Source organism: Struthio camelus, chromosome 1 (assembly GCF_040807025.1).
Source record: "Struthio camelus isolate bStrCam1 chromosome 1, bStrCam1.hap1, whole genome shotgun sequence".
NCBI classification, from domain to species: domain Eukaryota; kingdom Metazoa; phylum Chordata; class Aves; order Struthioniformes; family Struthionidae; genus Struthio; species Struthio camelus.
In genome coordinates, this window is record NC_090942.1 from 56,674,800 (window position 1) to 56,690,904 (window position 16,105).

At 44.3% G+C, this 16,105-nt stretch overlaps 1 protein-coding gene across 1 annotated transcript in view; it reads left to right on the forward strand.

Annotated features, from left to right (window-relative positions):
- Positions 1 to 12,631, forward strand: part of DESI1 (desumoylating isopeptidase 1) — a 17,564-nt gene extending 4,933 nt beyond the window's left edge. The window contains exons 2-6 of the mRNA XM_068940913.1: positions 5,487 to 5,508; positions 6,435 to 6,504; positions 7,159 to 7,268; positions 8,085 to 8,207; positions 9,373 to 12,631. Coding sequence (XP_068797014.1) covers positions 5,487 to 5,508; positions 6,435 to 6,504; positions 7,159 to 7,268; positions 8,085 to 8,207; positions 9,373 to 9,466 — 419 coding nt within the window. The 3' untranslated portion in view covers positions 9,467 to 12,631. The remainder of the gene's footprint in view (positions 1 to 5,486; positions 5,509 to 6,434; positions 6,505 to 7,158; positions 7,269 to 8,084; positions 8,208 to 9,372) is intronic.
- The last annotated feature ends 3,474 nt before the right edge of the window (positions 12,632 to 16,105 follow it).

Genomic DNA, 16,105 nt, shown 5'->3' on the forward strand with positions numbered 1-16,105 from the left:
TAGGGAAACTGCAAGCTGCCTGACTGAATAGTAGATGCCCCAAAAGGCTACCGTCCCGTCTGGATGTTCCTATTCTACATGGATTAACTTTGCTTTAGGTATTGAGTGCAGAGCAACTCCTATAGTCATCGACTACTGCAGACTGAACAGAAATTATTGGAGAATCAGACTTTTCTGTATAGTAACAGACAGTCTATGGGTAAACGTGTTGGTGGCAGTACAAGCTTACAGCAGCTCTGTTCACATTGCAGCATGCCACAGGAGTTTGGAGTGTTGTGATGAGGAGTAAGAAAGCATGAAACGTGATGAGGTCTGCTAGTATCCCAGATGGCATTCGCCATCCCTCCCCTAGACCACTCAGTCGACTATGGGATGTAAGCCCTATTGCACTGTAGGATTATTTGGGGAGTATCCCTGGTCTGACCTTCTGCTTTTGAAGCTGGGCAATGCCCCCAAAAGCAGCTTTGTTGAAAAATGTCGCTACTGGGCCTGGACGCAACTTGTGGATTGCTACAGCAATGTGGTAGCTTTGCTTCTGGCTGTGTGTGCTTGGTCATCTGTTAAAGCTGGTTTCATCTGTGTATTGAGCCTTCAGAGGTGGTGAGCAATGTGTTTTTAATATCATGGACAATATCCAGCAGCAGGTAAGACATAACTCATTAGCGCAGGCTGTCCTGATTGCTTTGCTTGACCTGCTCAGCAGTGGCAACGGTCGTGCCTAGGGTGAGCTGTCACCTGTTCTGCGCAATGTCTGGGTTTGGGAGAAGCATAAATAGAGTCACGTAGGAGGATCACTAGTGGAGGCAAAACTTCAGGAGGAAGATGGGTGGTGTTCAAGAGGCTAGTGTGGCTAGTAGTGCCAGGTTTCTTAGGCTTGAGAGTTCCCAAATGTGTTAGCACTGGGGGGGCTTGCACAGCATTTATGAGCAGCGCGTCTCGTTGAGCACAGCCCATCACTGGCAGGAAAGGATTTTATTCTGTCTGCAACAGGCTGGAGAGCTACCATGGATGCCTTACTGTCATCAGTGCTGCTGATCTGGCAGGTGTTTTCCACAGTGCCAGCCTGGTGATGTCGTTCGGAAGCTAAGCAGAAATAGTGGCTCAGCAGCTCCGTTAATATCCCCAAACCGGTACTTGGCACAAAATGACCTATTGCCCTGGCAGCTGCTGCCTGATGTTGAGTATGGGTTTGGTGTGTAGCAGCCAGAGAGGAGCCTTCCAAGGTCAGACTGCAATCTAACGCAAAGTTCCTTTCCTGAATTCTGTTTGTTTTTTTTTTTTGTTTCATGCAGTCAGAGATTTGCATTGGAGGGAGGGAACCTCTGGAGGTCTCTAGACCAATCTCCTGCTCAAGGAAGATCCAGTTAGAGCAGGTTCCTCAGGGCCTTGTCCGGTTGAGTTCTGAATATCTCCAAGGATGGAAATTGCACATTCTTTCTGTCCCAGGGCTTGACCACCCTCACAGGGCTTTCTTTCTTTGAAAGAAATTTGTTTTTTCTTTTATTGAGTTGGGAACTTCCCATGTTCCAGCTTGTCTGTTGCCTTCCACTGTGCACCTCTAAACAGGGTGATGCTCCCTCTTCTCTATGCCAATTAGTAGCTGTAGACAGCAAGAAGATCTCTTGGCATTCTCTTAAGACTGAACAAATTCAGTTCTCTCACCCTTTCCTCAATATGTCATATACTCCAGCTTAATATGTCAATGTCTTTCTTGTACTGGGGTGGGGGACCCAAAACTGGAGACAGCACTCCAAATTGGCGCTCACAAGTGCCACCAGAAGGGAAGAATCACCTTATTTGACTTGCTGGCTGTAGTGGGCTGCTAGAACAGCCCGTTGCTCGGTAGCCTTCTTTGCTACAACGATCTCTGTAAGAACAAAAGGCAACAAGGAGGTGTTGCAGTTTTAGGAGCAGAAACTGGCAACTTCATGGAAAGCCTTTCAGCATTGTTTGCTGGCAACGTGTGTGCACACACATGTGAAAGTAAACACTAAGATATTCTTTTTTCCATTTAGCATGCAAAAGTGTAGATGTGGTTCTAGTTGTGCCCTGAAAGATGAAGTTCAAGGTTCTAGTGGAAAACAGGAATTTATTGTGAAAAAAAGTGTAATTTACTCGCAGATATGCAGAGCATGAACTATAGGCTAGCTGCTAAAGTTAGTACAGTGCACGATACCCTACACAGACTGTTGCTGGTGAGCCCAGAGTGTCACTTGCAAACTGCCGTACCCCATCAGGAGCTGCTCTCTGGGGGGAAGAGCTCTCATGGGGAAGGTGTGGAACAAGAGCCACAGGGTCTAAGAGCGCAACAGGGTGGGACACGTTAAAGAGGCATAAATGCTCTTGAGATGTTGAACATACTGCTCTGCTTCTTTCATCACTGCTACTGTCTTCTGGCCTTCATCCTACTCCGTGCCTACGTATCTGTGTAACAGGTTGACAGTGAATGCACTGGCTGCAATCCACAGTAGTGACAGATTAGTCCACCTACTTTAAAACTCTGCGTGCTCACTTTGACTGATGTCTCTATTGTCACAACAGCCTTTTCCCTGCCTGCGTTCTTATACCACCCTTATCTGAAGCAGATAACTGTCTGTGTCTTAAGCAAAAAAATCATTGTAATCATTGTTCATGCCTTACTTGGACGCACAAGCATCCCTTTCTCAGAGCTCTTTAAGGATCATCCTTATCTTTTGCTCCCCTATTTTATCCTGTTCTGATGATGATAAAGTCTTTTTTCTTATTTATTACCTATGAAAAAGGACTTGTAAAGAAATGCTGCTGCCTGGCACACCCAGGCTATACCCAGATGCAGTGGCACTGATCTAAGTAGGGGCAGTGACAGAACCTCTCTTTCCACAAGCCAAAGGGAACTGGGATAATGTGCCCCATCGCTGCTACAGCACCGGGTGTCCTAGGGGAAGTTGGACACCAATGTGAGGAAAGTGATCCATGACGTTTCGGCAGAGAAGCCAGCTGTTCTAGGAAGTGCCTGGAGCTTTATTTTAGCAAACGTTTTTTATGAGCAGAATGACTCATTGTTACTCTGCGCATCAGTTTCAGCCTGTTAAAAGCAGTCACAGTGCACTTTCAGCATCATAAGCTGTGGGAATATAAGCAGAATGGCTGGTGGTAGAGTTGCTAGGGACAAGCAAGGCTGACAGCATGGAGAGGGAATACAGCCAAATCCTGAGGTGGGGACAGTTAGAAATGACAAACTACCTCTAGGTCAAAAAAAAAAAAAAACCACCCAAAACCTCACAGCATTGTAGCCAGGTGGGGAAGGAGGGACAGAGCACGTTGAATTCCTGCCCTGCTGTATTGCAGTGTAGCAAAGAGATTGTTCTGTCCTTTGTTCAGAGGTACTTAGCTAGGAGCTGAAGACTTTCTGGCTGCTTGTATCCTAACAGTCTCTTCTACAGTGCTGGCATGGCTAAACACTTTACATTTTCCCTCCTTGAAAGAGAAAGTGCAGCAAACTCATTAAATGCAGCAGAGGTCTGACTGCTCTGCTGCCGAATCCCTGCTGCACTCGGCTCCGTGTCCGTTCCTACTCAGGGTGTGGTGACCAGGCCACCCTCACTGAACCAAGCTGGCTGTTAGTAACCCTTTCCAGAGCCTTGGCCCTGCAGTGTTTTGGTTCCCTGAGGTGCACAGTGTAAAGTATCTGCCAAGCAGTAGCATGGTAGATGGGATTAGTTAGACTGCTGTGCAGGGGTCTGTCTCCAGATCCATCACCTCCAGTACCGACGCCTGTGGCTGGTTTGACACCTGGTGAACAAGGGAAGTAATGTGCATGTGCATGAACAAGGGAAGTAATGTGCATGTGCAAGGAAGTAATGTGCAAGCTAGCAGCAGGTCTAGCTTGAGGCCTGTCCTTAACTTGCTCTCACACAGTCTTAAACAGAGGTTCAAGTAAGGAGAGAGAGAGAGAGAGAGAACAGGCAAGGCAAAGGCCCTTATGACAGCCAAGGAAAGCCTGATTGTCACAAGCATTCAAAGAAAATGCCTTTTCAGAGCTCTGAGGCTGCCTTTAAAAGAGGAAGATGATATCTACACATAATGGCCCAGAATTCAGGAAGCAAAAATTGACTGACAAGATCTGTGGCTGGCTTTGGGAGGCCTTATGCTAATCTGATGCAAGCTGATGTCCAAACAAGAATAAAGCCTTTGGCCCAAAGTTAACCCATCAGGACTTTCTGAACAAATTTTTACTAGCACAGTGCCTCTTGTATTCAGTTTTGGGGCTTTTTTTTATTATCTGTCTATAGTGCTCTTGAGTTAGCTCTAAGAAACCTGCAGTTGGCTTTAGCAGATTCAGATGGCATTCTGGCATCTGAAAGTTCAACCACAAATTTTCCTGAAAAAGGTGCTGTTTGGTTGTAAAGGACAACGGCGTGAGTAGTAGTCTGCTGGGGGAGAGGGTTGGCACATGAACACTGACTGAAAGGATCAAGGGTCTGCTAGAGCAGAGGGGCGCTCGCTCTACCTGGGGGTTCAGGGGAATGCCGAATAGGGATATACACAGTTATTTTGTTCTAAATGCACTTTTCTGAGTGTTGTGTTCCTTGTTTAGCAAACCAAAATTATACCACATCTGTATCATAGCATGCTGTCATTGCCTAAAAGTTTACAAAAGGATGCTATTCCAGGGACCAAACCCTTAGGTTATGATAAAGTAATCAAGCCTGGAGCAGTACCAGCTAGTGACCCTTTAAAGACTGGGTTGATCTTGAGATCCCACCATGAAAGAGAAGTTTAGGCTTCCCACTTGAAAAAGATGTACCCAGGGGCCTGGAAAATCATTTCAGAAGGGATTTTTTTTTTTTTTTTAATCTAAGACACAATGATATTATCACTTTAGTCGTGCCAGAAACAAATTTTTGTTGCTGATTGTGTTCTACAAAATTCTTCATTCAATTTTATAGCTTGTGTAAATTTCAATCCTGTACTTGGTTTGGTTTTGTTTTCTCTCCTAAACTGTGAATCTTTAAGAGGGGAGGAAAAGCCGTGGCATGGATTATAAAGACTTTCACCCACAGATCCATGGTCCCAGTCTGATTTGTCATCAGTTATTGAAAAGGAAAACTGAGTACTCTATGCCAGCTATCTGACTGCCTGCAACTATAAAATGTGTGCAAAATTGTACAGGCTGCTCTTCTGGTCCTGACTGAGCGCTCTTAAATTAAGAAAAACTTCTCCCTGCCTCTTGATCTGTAGATAACAGCCCAAGGAAGGTGAACATTGGCAGGATGGCACTGCCAGCTCTGCATGCAGGAGGAGGAAAGTAAGGCAGCAGTGTGGGCAGAGTAGTTTACTTGAAAGACAGACGTGCTGTTTCATTTGAAGCAACTCTGGGATGAAAGTTGTATCTCTGAGGTTACTATCATGGTGAAATAATGGGCAAGATTCCTTGATGATTGACAGAAAGTAGGCTGAAATCTAGAGAATACACTGCTAATAACTCTTCTTTTCTCTGCTTACAGGGAAACAGCTGGATGGCATCTGGTAAGTGACTAGATTTAAATTGCATAATGTATGCTATACACTGTGTGGCGTAGGAAGTATTTTCAATATGAGATTATATATGCTTCAAATCTTAAGAAAGCTGGTGCTGAAGATAGACCAAGGTACTTTCTGTTCCTGAATCCAGATTGACAGTAAGATGACGTACAGTCAGGTGCCTGTTAAAATCGGAGCTCTGTGGGCCCCATGAAAACAGTGTTGCTAATGGTTGTTGCATTTCAGTGCTCTTGTTCCCTTTTTCAAGGGTAGGATGCTGTCCTCGTCCCAAACACTTTGTCTTCTAATTGCAGGCATGACTAAACATGACAATCCAAGAGGAGGTGGGAGGGAAGGGTATTACAGAATTGGGCCACATGGTACTTAGGAGCGATGACTACATTCAGTTGCAAAACATTCCTCAGTTTGCTATAATTCGCATCTAGAGTAAAACAAACAAAACAAAACAAAAAATTGTCCATCCGTCTCCCATCAGCCATCTCCAGGGACTGTCCAACCTCTTCCGAGTCCGTATCTATCAGTCAGACACATATTCCCTCTGTCAACATAGTAACAGGGCTAGCACTATCTCTGTGACTACATCCTTGTCTCTTTAGCTGAAAGAGGCTGCTAGGGATCTCATGCTGGAGTGGGAGTCCTTTTCTTGCCATGTTCCTTCATGCTTGGGCACCTAGCTAAGCTTCTTTTCTCTCAACCATCTGCAGTGTTACATGAGGCTTGATAATCGTTGCTTCCATTTCCGTTCCCGTTAGTGTCCCAGCAGATGCTATTCCTAGTCACAGAAACATCTGGACCTTTTCTTTCAAAGTTACTCGCTTCCATGATGTCCTTGAGCACGTAAATTTACCGGTGACTTACATGCTAGACTAAATATTTCCTTTGTTTCACCTACTTTCTGTCCTCTGTGGCAGGCACACCTCCATTATAGTCCATAAGGATGAGTTCTTCTATGGCAGTGGGGGAATCTCCAGCTGTGCACCTGTAAGTTAAACTTATTTTTCTAATTACAAAAATTTTGTGATAGGGTTAACTGATCAGAATGTTGTCACTGTCCTTTAGAAAAGCAGCAAGTGGTGAGGCTTCTGAATTCAGCCAGCTGAGGCTGCTTGCTATGGTGGCCATGGGCATCTGAGGAAAAGGGAATATGGACAATGGATTTAAGCCCCACTGAATGGAGGTTGGGGGTTGCTTCAGCTGATGGTATCCTGGGTAGAGAGACACTGTTGGCAGCTGCGTTGCCTGAATGACATCTTGTCTAATTCTGTATGGACAATTTTTGCCTGCAGACTTGGTGACTCAAGGCATCCTTTTAAAAATAAAAAATCCGTAATACTTTGGCAAACCTTTCTCTTCTTAGGCAAAACTGATGGGCTGCTCTTCTAAAATGGAGTTTTGCCATAGCTTAGAGCTTTCAGCTTAAAGAACCAAGCGTACAAGCTGAAGCGTAAGTTGCATGTTACCTCTCATTCTCCGAGTGCAGAATGAGGGAGGCCAGTAGGGCTCTTCATTTGACAAGCATAGCAGAAGATCCTCCTTTTGTGCATGGACAAACCATGATAGCTCTATTCCATGGAGTCCTTCAAAAGAACTTATTCTGTCCATTTAACATTTTCTTTTGGCTGTTAATTCTTGCAGGGGGGGACACTGCTTGGCCCCCCAGACTCAGTTGTTGACCTGGGGAACACTGAAGTCACAGAGGAAATTTTCCTGGAATATCTTTCCTCGCTGGGAGAATCTATGTTCCGGTTAGTAGCAGTTTTTATTGTAAAATCTGTGCACCAAGAAAAGCGTCTAGGGGCAGAGGTGCAGAAGGGAGGAAGGTATTCAGAGACCAACCCTATTCGCAAAGCTTTGTTTGCCTAATATATTATTTGGTACCCTCTAAATCTGAGGCTGGAACTGATGTGCTGGTACACAATGGGCTACCAGCTAGGCAACCTTCTGATGTGCTAGCCCTTAGCTATGCTGGGAAAGCGTTTTGCCAGGAAGCCTTTCACACCGCATGCTTTTTGCGAAATGGGATAATGCCTGATATCTCTTTGAGAGGATCACTAGGGAAAATGAAGGCAGTATATGAAACATTTCAGTAAATAGTGCTTTACCGTCTGAGTCAGAGGCAAAACATTGTAGGAGAGCTGCCAACTTTCAGATGAGTAAAATCAGGGTCTTGGCTGTTAGAGTCTAGTATGCTTTTCACAAGAATGGGAAACTGTAACATTTAGTGTTTTGGCTAAATTTCACTGTCAATAATTCCTGTGATTTCTCCTTACTCCTTCTGTGGTCTTAATTGAAGAAACCTGACCTCACTTACCCTTCGAAACCTGACCTCACTTACCCATTGTATGGTGTCAGTGATGCAGAGTGATGTCATTTTCCACCCTGATTCAATTGAATTTGAAGGTGAACTGACTCCGGTATTTTGCCTATTTGCCTTAGAGACCTTTGGGATGAAAAGTGCTAATGTAAGGAGATGTTTTGCATTAGTGGTCTGAGTTTCTCTGCTTGTTAGATTTATCGCTGAATCTGTCTTTTCGTGTTCCAATTCCTTTCCTGTGGCACAGAGGAGAGTCTTATAACCTCTTTGAGCATAACTGCAACACCTTCAGTAATGAAGTGGCACAGTTCCTGACAGGAAGAAAGATCCCTTCCTACATCACTGATCTTCCAGCTGAAGTGCTTGCCACGTGAGTATGAGTTCCACTTCTCTCTGTAGTATGTTGCTTCATGCTACAACTTAAACATTTCACTGATGCAGTAGTGTTAGTTTCTGCTGGTTTTCTATTCTGCTTCATGAGATGAGGGAGAGGATGCTATTTGCTTTACTTCTAACACTTACAACACTCCGTACCACAGGTGCTAACTGACACTGGAATTGCTCAGAAGATGGAAGAAGGTTGTTCTTCTGTCTTTTGAATTAATTTAAACTAGTTTTTTTTTTCTGGTCATGTAAGAGACATCATAACAGTATAGAAAATTTCAGAAAATGGTGCAAATTTGCTCTCTTAGGAAACTAGTACTTCTCAAGAATCACTTCTCTTACTCCAGGCACCGTAATTGCATTGTCTTTTGTCCTTGTGAAGAGGCAGGCAAGATCTAATTTTAAAATTAACACTGCAGTTTTTAGGCTAGGACTGGGCAGGAAAAGAGGGTGTGGAAGACGGGAAATGAAGAGTTTGTTTCCTGTCAGGTAGGTCAGCTCAGAATTTCTTTATGTGCGCTCTGAGTGAGGGAGGAACCCAGTGGGATGATTTAAGCTCCATAATTTAGGTCTTATTTCTCATAACAGTGGTATACCACGTTATTTGGGAGATATGTCTTCTACCCTGGTCTGTTGTCTCCTCGAATCTCTCAAAGTCAGATTAAATCTGTAACTGAATGAGTCTTATTGCAAGACAAACCAGGTGCCACAGATTGCTGCGGAAATTACTCCTCAAGTACTGAACCAGTAAGGGGCTAGTGGCCGTTCTCCTAGCAGTCATTAATATTGATGCAGTACTTAATGAAGAACTTCAATTGCATGACTGGGATTTTGTTCACGCGCTTAAGTAGACTGGGTTACCAAAAGCTGGTTTCAGACACAGTATTACTGCGTTAGCAGTGCAGACGTGTTAGGGCTCCAAACTAGCTTATATGAAACCATGTTTAAGATTCTTAGTTACTGAACAGTAAATTGTTTTTTTACAAGTTAAATTAGTTTGCTCTAATTTGTAGTGAAATTTTGTTCTTCAAATTTGCCTCTACAAAGCTGATTTGATTCTACTCTAGGAAGTGAGTGCATTTCAGTAGTAAGCGGGGAAAAATGTTCATCAGGGAACTATTTGAGATGTTTATATTTCTTTGCTTTCTCAGACCTTTTGGACAAGCTTTAAGGCCCCTCCTGGACTCCATCCAGATCCAGCCACCTGGTGGAAATACCTTCAGCAGACATAACGGACAGAGCTAACAGGAGTGACCCGGTGTGCCCAGCCTCACCAGGCCTCTTCCTTTTTAATCATGAAATACCAGATTTCTATTTTATAATTTCCCATCAGAATTAACTCTATGGAAATGACAAGATAAGTTTTCAAATTTCCTAGGGAGAGGATTTATCAGGGTGCATGTAAGAAAATGCTACCAAAAAGATTGCCATAATTTCTAATAGTATTATACTAACTTATAAAGGCTGTCTTGCCTGAGTAGGCTGTCACTTTTGAAATAACTCCCATGCCAATAAAGTGGGGGTTCATTCCATGAACACTCAAGGGCCCATTATACAATTTGGGGTAAATAAAGGGATGTTCTAGCCATCCCTTGCCAGGCTCACATCTCTTTCTGTTGTCACTGCCTATATTATGGGGGTATTTGCTGATGTCTGTAGCAGAACGACAAAGAAAGTGTTTGTAGCCTAGAAAGTGAAGGTCTCCCAGGGTTAGCCTTCTGTGTATTTCATTGACATTGTGTTATTTGCTCAGGGGAAAAGCTGAACTCATCTGATTAGAATATTTGAAATGGCAGAGCTATGTGGGAAAGATGGCCTGGTTGAACTAAGTGTCACTCTCAAAATTGCAACTTTCAATGGGTTTAAGTGTGTGCGGGAGGGAGGCTGCATCTGAGAATTACCAAGAGCCTCCTCATGCTAGATCCATGAGGAGGCAAGAATTATGAGAACTAGCTGAAAGAACAGGATCGCGTGAGCAGAAGTGGAGGAAGCACGTTTCAAGTGAGAGCAAAATGCAGTGAAATGTTTCCTCACTCTCAAGCAAGCTTACTAGCAAACGTGCAGAACCTTGTTAACTATCTACCTTCACACAAGAGCTGGTTTTGCTCACTATGCCAGAGTGGCAATATAGTAAGGCAGGAACAGCACTGCAGCTATATAGTAATACAGGGTAGGCCAATTCTGCCTTCAGTATCCAGTTGCAGCCACAGTGGGAGTTCCAACTTTCTCAGATGTCACTGTCCTTTCCAAAGCAGTCAAGTATGTCACAGAGAGAACTGTGATTAAGCATAGGAGAAATAGGGAATAGGTCTCCCCAAATTTAAAGAAAATGCGCAAGACTAAAATTAAGCTTTTCTGTGGAAAAATCACATTTATCAAGATTCATACAGAAGCAGTTTTATCCTCAGATTGACACTAGATTGCGTCAATGCTGCATCATCTGATTTAAGGTTCTTATAGTTTCACTATTATTTGCAGTGGGAAAAGATTAAGGAATGGAAAGAACAGGCACATTCACGTCTTTTCATGCATATGTACACACTTTTCCTGGACAACTCTGTAGCAATTACATTTAGGAAGGCACACAAGAAAGAGTCATCGGACAACTGGAACTTTCCCCAAACCTGAAAGTGCTGCTGATTCCCCAGAAAGGGGGATTGTGCATCCTGGATGCTGCTGATAAAGCATCTATGCAAGTGTATAGCCCTGTGTCCAGTGCTTTGTTGTGAAAAGAACTGCAGCAACTTCAGTCCTGCATCTTAAACTTCCTGCACTGGAAACCTCCGGCATACCTAAAGTAGATGTCTTTTCTCTGATGGGCTCTTTTTCCCAAAATAATACGTTAGTAACTTTCTCCTGCTGTTATTCAGTGAGGTCTGTAATGGTTCATATTTTTGTGGGGATGGAACAGAGGAAAACTACAGTTTATTCAAGCTGCATCATATAGTCTTTTGCCCTGCACCTTGTGGAGTCACTACATATGTGAAAATAAGGTACTATCAGTGCATTCTGCAGTTGTGTGTGTACCTGCTCTCAGTGCACAGCAGTGGTCTTTGCAGCCCAGAATGTTTTTCTCCTTCTGTCATTCTCGGCTTGTGCCATCAACTTTTCCTTAAGTATTTCATTTGATGTGTTGGACTCTGAGACAACTGTAACAGTTAGTACGGATCCTGGTTTATACAAAAGCTCTCAATCGTTCTCCTCTTTTCCCCACTAAATGCATTTCAAAAAAAAAAAAAAAACAAAAACAAACAGGAAAAAAACACTCTATAATAAAATATTTATGAACGCCTTTTGGTGCTTTTGGAGGAGGGATCGGTAACTGTTTGCTTTCCACCAAGCCATAGCTTAATGTTGCTGTTCTCTCTATATATCCTCGCCAGTCTTTTCCCATACCTGTTGTGTAAAGAGTAACTAGTCTCTCATCTTAAGACAGATGTGACTGTACCACAAAATGCAGTAGCATTAAAGATCTTGGAGCTTCCTCAGCTGAACAGGTATACCCAATGTGATAGGGTGCAGCCTAACATGGATATGCTAGTTTAGCACCCAAAAGCAGCACAGCTGTGGTTGCTTGTCTTTCAGTAAGCTACTCACTTCAGGCACAGTACTGCACTGATACGGTTGTTCTGCTTCCCATTCAGAGGAAGCTCTGGCACCACAGTCTCTGCCCCACACTCCATTGCGTGGTGTGGATGTGTCCCGTGTGTCCACCCCTTAGTGGTCCTGAGCCTGGGTTCTGCTTGGATGCCTAGTTCAGGACCTGTTACATCCTGACAAGAGGGAGGAAAGAAAAGGAAGAAGTTCACCCTATGCATTTTGCAGTCTGCCTTTTCCCCTCCTGAGTAGCCCCTTTGCAGAGGTAATGCTGCTATTTGAATATCACCAGGTAAAATTTCACTCAGCCATATTCTGTTTGCAATAGCAATGGAGCTCTGAAAGGAGCTTGTAAAGGACCTCCTTGGTTCTGGACCTTCTCTGTGTTCTGTGGTGAAAGACCTCTAGGAGGGAATCCTGTTTGCTTGAACTTACTGAATAGTGAGATCCCTGTACTCTCTAGGCCTTTTAGAAACCCGTTTTCTCCAAAGAGGGTTATGTGTAAATTGCAGAACTGTGCACCCAACATTCCACCCAGCCATACTTATTTATAGGAATATAAGCTAGAATGAGAAATGTATGTAAGTGTGTATATATAGGTGAAGAACTTCAGCCAGTTGGTTGACAAAGGGGCAGGGAAGCTGAACTCCTGAAAGAGAACAGAACCCGTTTGCCCCAACTTACCCTTCTGTCTTGTGTTGTTGGGGTTCCCCCATGCCGTTTTTAAAGCGTTAATAACGTCTTTAGGCAGAAAGTGATGTTTTGGTTTTTTTCTGTTTTTTTTTCTATTACAATAAACAGAAATACAGCAGCTTTTCCTGTTTGTATGTGTGTGTCTGCACAGCTGCCCAGCAAAGGCAGCTGACTGGAAGTCTTCCACTTCACTCTGTTGCCAGCTGGAAACTGCAGCTATCCTAGCAATTTGTGCCATGTACTGCTATTGGAAGTAGCACTAGTTACTGCCCTTTGCTAGAGCTGGTCATAGTCGATACTCCTACTTAAGCTTGGGGGAAAATGTATTTTTGTAAACAACAAGGTGTGTTATCAAGACCAATATTTGAACAGTCGTTGCTCATCTGGATGAGCAAGAATGAAACATCTAATATCTGCTCTTGAAGAAGAGGCCCAGCAGAGTAAACAACAAAAGGCTCTAACTTTTATCCTGATTGTCTCAATGCTATTACTTGGGGGGGAGGGCACTTTAAGTAGCCTTCATGCTTGGTGTTTGTCTGTAGCTGCAGAGGCAATGTTGGCATGGACTACTTAGCATCTCCCATCATGCCTTCAGTGGTAGGATATTGAAGAAAGGAGAATGCCTGGCTCTGGGGAAAAAATAATTTTTGCTTGGTTCAGCCTTTTGAACACTTACTGAGGACATCCAACTGATAAACCACGCAGCTCCCTATTTGTGCAATGATCTGTATCAGTGTTGTACTAGAAGAGGGCTTCTAACAAAAGGTGCATGATTGCAGTTATTTTGGGCTGTACTATTCAGATGTGATGCTGATCTACTAGTATTAGTACCAGTATCAGCCCCATGTAAAATATCTAGGAAAGTGTACAGAAGGAAAATGTTGACCATACTAGCAGCCCTAGACAGAAGTCAGCACTTGGACGCTTACCTTCTAAACTCGGAACAAAGTATTTGCCATTGCTGCTGTGTATCCAAGGAGCAATCAAGGGAATGTATTAAGGGATCTGCAAGGGTGCTTTAAATGTGTCTATGAAGTGTTAAATAACTAAGCCATGGTGGCTCTGTCCGCAGAGCTAACCCAGAGGATTTATTAAAGAATAAGCACAGTTGTACACAGCCATACACTTAAGCAAAAGGCAGACTCATACTTTTGAGAAAACCACGCTGGCACTAGTCCTCACCTGCTCATATCAAATGGCATTACGGGTGCTTAGAGAGATGTTTTGGCTCTCTGTAGACTAGAAAAGAGTTTCTAAAGCCATGTGACAGAAATAAGCTGGAGAAAGCATAGCAGATAATTCAAATCTTGGAAAGCTCTTCTGATGATGTAAATTTGATGCACTATATATAGGAGTACAAAAATGCAAAAGCTGATCCATATTTCAGTGGACTTCATACTTCAGCGAAGTGCCACGAGGTGGCACTGGTGTTAATTTCTCACCGGGATGGACCTCTGCCCTGGTAGTGCTGCTTCTGCTCTGCAGCTGGACTGATTGATAGTGGGTGGGGAATAGATCCTACAGATGTTCCTTTCCAAAGGCTGTTTCATCACCCATGTGGAAAGAGTTGATTTTCAATTTGGTGCCTAAGGGGAAAGATGCCCATAAGTATGTCCTTCACAATAGACCCCCTTGTTGGCCTCAGATGCCGAGGAAAGACTAGCACAAAGATCCCCTTGGAGACTGTGTGCTCTTTATTATAACCCAAAATTAGATATGGTGGTAGGCCTGCTGCTCTGTTCCTCATGCTGTACTGGAATAGGGGCATAAAATGCATACACACAGCAATATATTTTGTTCTAATTCTAGCCTCCACATCTGCCAAGCCGTATTCCCTTCATTTGCTCTAGAACTGTTTGGAACCAGATTCCTATTTTTATAGGAAGGGTCTCAAGGAAGGGGCACATGATTTGCAGACAGGTGTCAGAAGGGTGAGATGCTGAGACAAAGCCGGCAGCAGCAGGCCAGGTTTCTAACCGGGTTGGAAATACCAGAGATCAGTGACATGGCATTTCCTCCTGAAAGCAAGGAGAGCAAGTGGAGCTCTGTGTGGGAAAGGATGAGTGCTCAGCTTCTCTAAGCACGAGGAGGCTAGGGTTGCACACAGAATTGGGAGACTTTTTTTTGTTGTTTTTTTTTTTTTGAAAACATGCATTTGACAGCAGGAGACTGCAAAGTCTCCTGATGTGTAGGAGTCTAAGTAGGAAGAAGGTTGACCCAATAATAACTGCAAGGCTGAGCACAATTTTTGGGATATCAATTAGTAATGTTGATGCAACAGGCCAGAGTGCCTCTCCTGGACAAGAAAGCTGCATATAGAAGCAGCCAGAAGAACGGATGGTCAGGCAGCTTGGGCTATGGCGGGAACCAAAGTGCTGCTACAACGCCAGGGCTGTAACAGGAGTGCGCTGGCAGGCTTTACTAGCACCACACCTCTTCCAGCCAGATGTGAGAAGTCTCATCGACGTACCACATACTGCAGCTTACAAAAAAGGAGTGGCTGTATTTCTGAATCCTCCAGGAGTTCACTGCATATCTGACTCCGGGACTTTGTCTTTTGAGAGCCCTGGGGATCAAGACACAGCGCCGATACATGGAAGAGCGGCAGGTTGGTTTCTGGTAGTGAAGCCTGAATTCATTTTCAGCAGGCCATGATAGACACACCTTGAAGTATTCGTATTCTGGAGTAAATCTTCAAACTTTGGCTAATCAGGGAGTAATCACACATAGGCGAGCCCTGTAATAGAGCATAATCTTAAACTGAATTAGAAATTCAGCACTAAATGGCACATGAAGCAGCTGGGCCCAGAGGAAGCATTCAGTGCATCCAAGAACAGAGGCCAGCTTTCCAGATGCAGGAGAGCATAACCAGGCTGTGAACCAGAGGGCCCCAGAGACAGTGATTCTGCAGAAACGTCAATGCCAGGGCCAATACAACTTGTAGTTCCTATCCAAGACCACCTGATGCTACATTTGAAGCAGAGAAGCCTCTTTGTTGCCATCCCAACTGCTTGCATTGCCAGCCAGAGCCAGTGAGCAGTAGCCTCGGCTCATCCAGAGGAGGGGCCAGGAGGCCTGGGGATGAAGCAGACACCAATACTTACTTTTCAGAAATTAACATTGCGTTAATAAGATAACGGCTGCTGCAGCTTGAACACGCGGAAAGAGACTGGAGCCCCTTCACGTGCCGGTTTCTTTACAGAGGCGATGGCGGCCGTGCCTGTTTTGTGCATAGCTCCTTGGCTGTGGAGCAGGCCAAGGGACCCTGGAAACTTGAGCCTTTTGTGTAGGATGGCGCATGCACAGGGACTGGGCTTGGAGCTCGCCTGGGTGCTACTTGCCACGGCGCAGTTACCTCCTGCAATGGGACAGTATCAGAGTTTCCTTTTCAGTGGGATGCTTTGTAGCGTAAGTAAGCCAGAGCCGTTACACCATCCTGGGCTCCTGGCAGAGTCTCCAAGCGATTTCCACGCCACCTTCTCTTCCTCTTCTGTTTCAGAGACTCCCCCAACTTCCTTCTCATGCCTGTCTCGTAAGTGCGGTACAAAGAGGTCCCTGCCTCATGGAGCGTCCAAAGGGGCCCAGAGAGTTTGC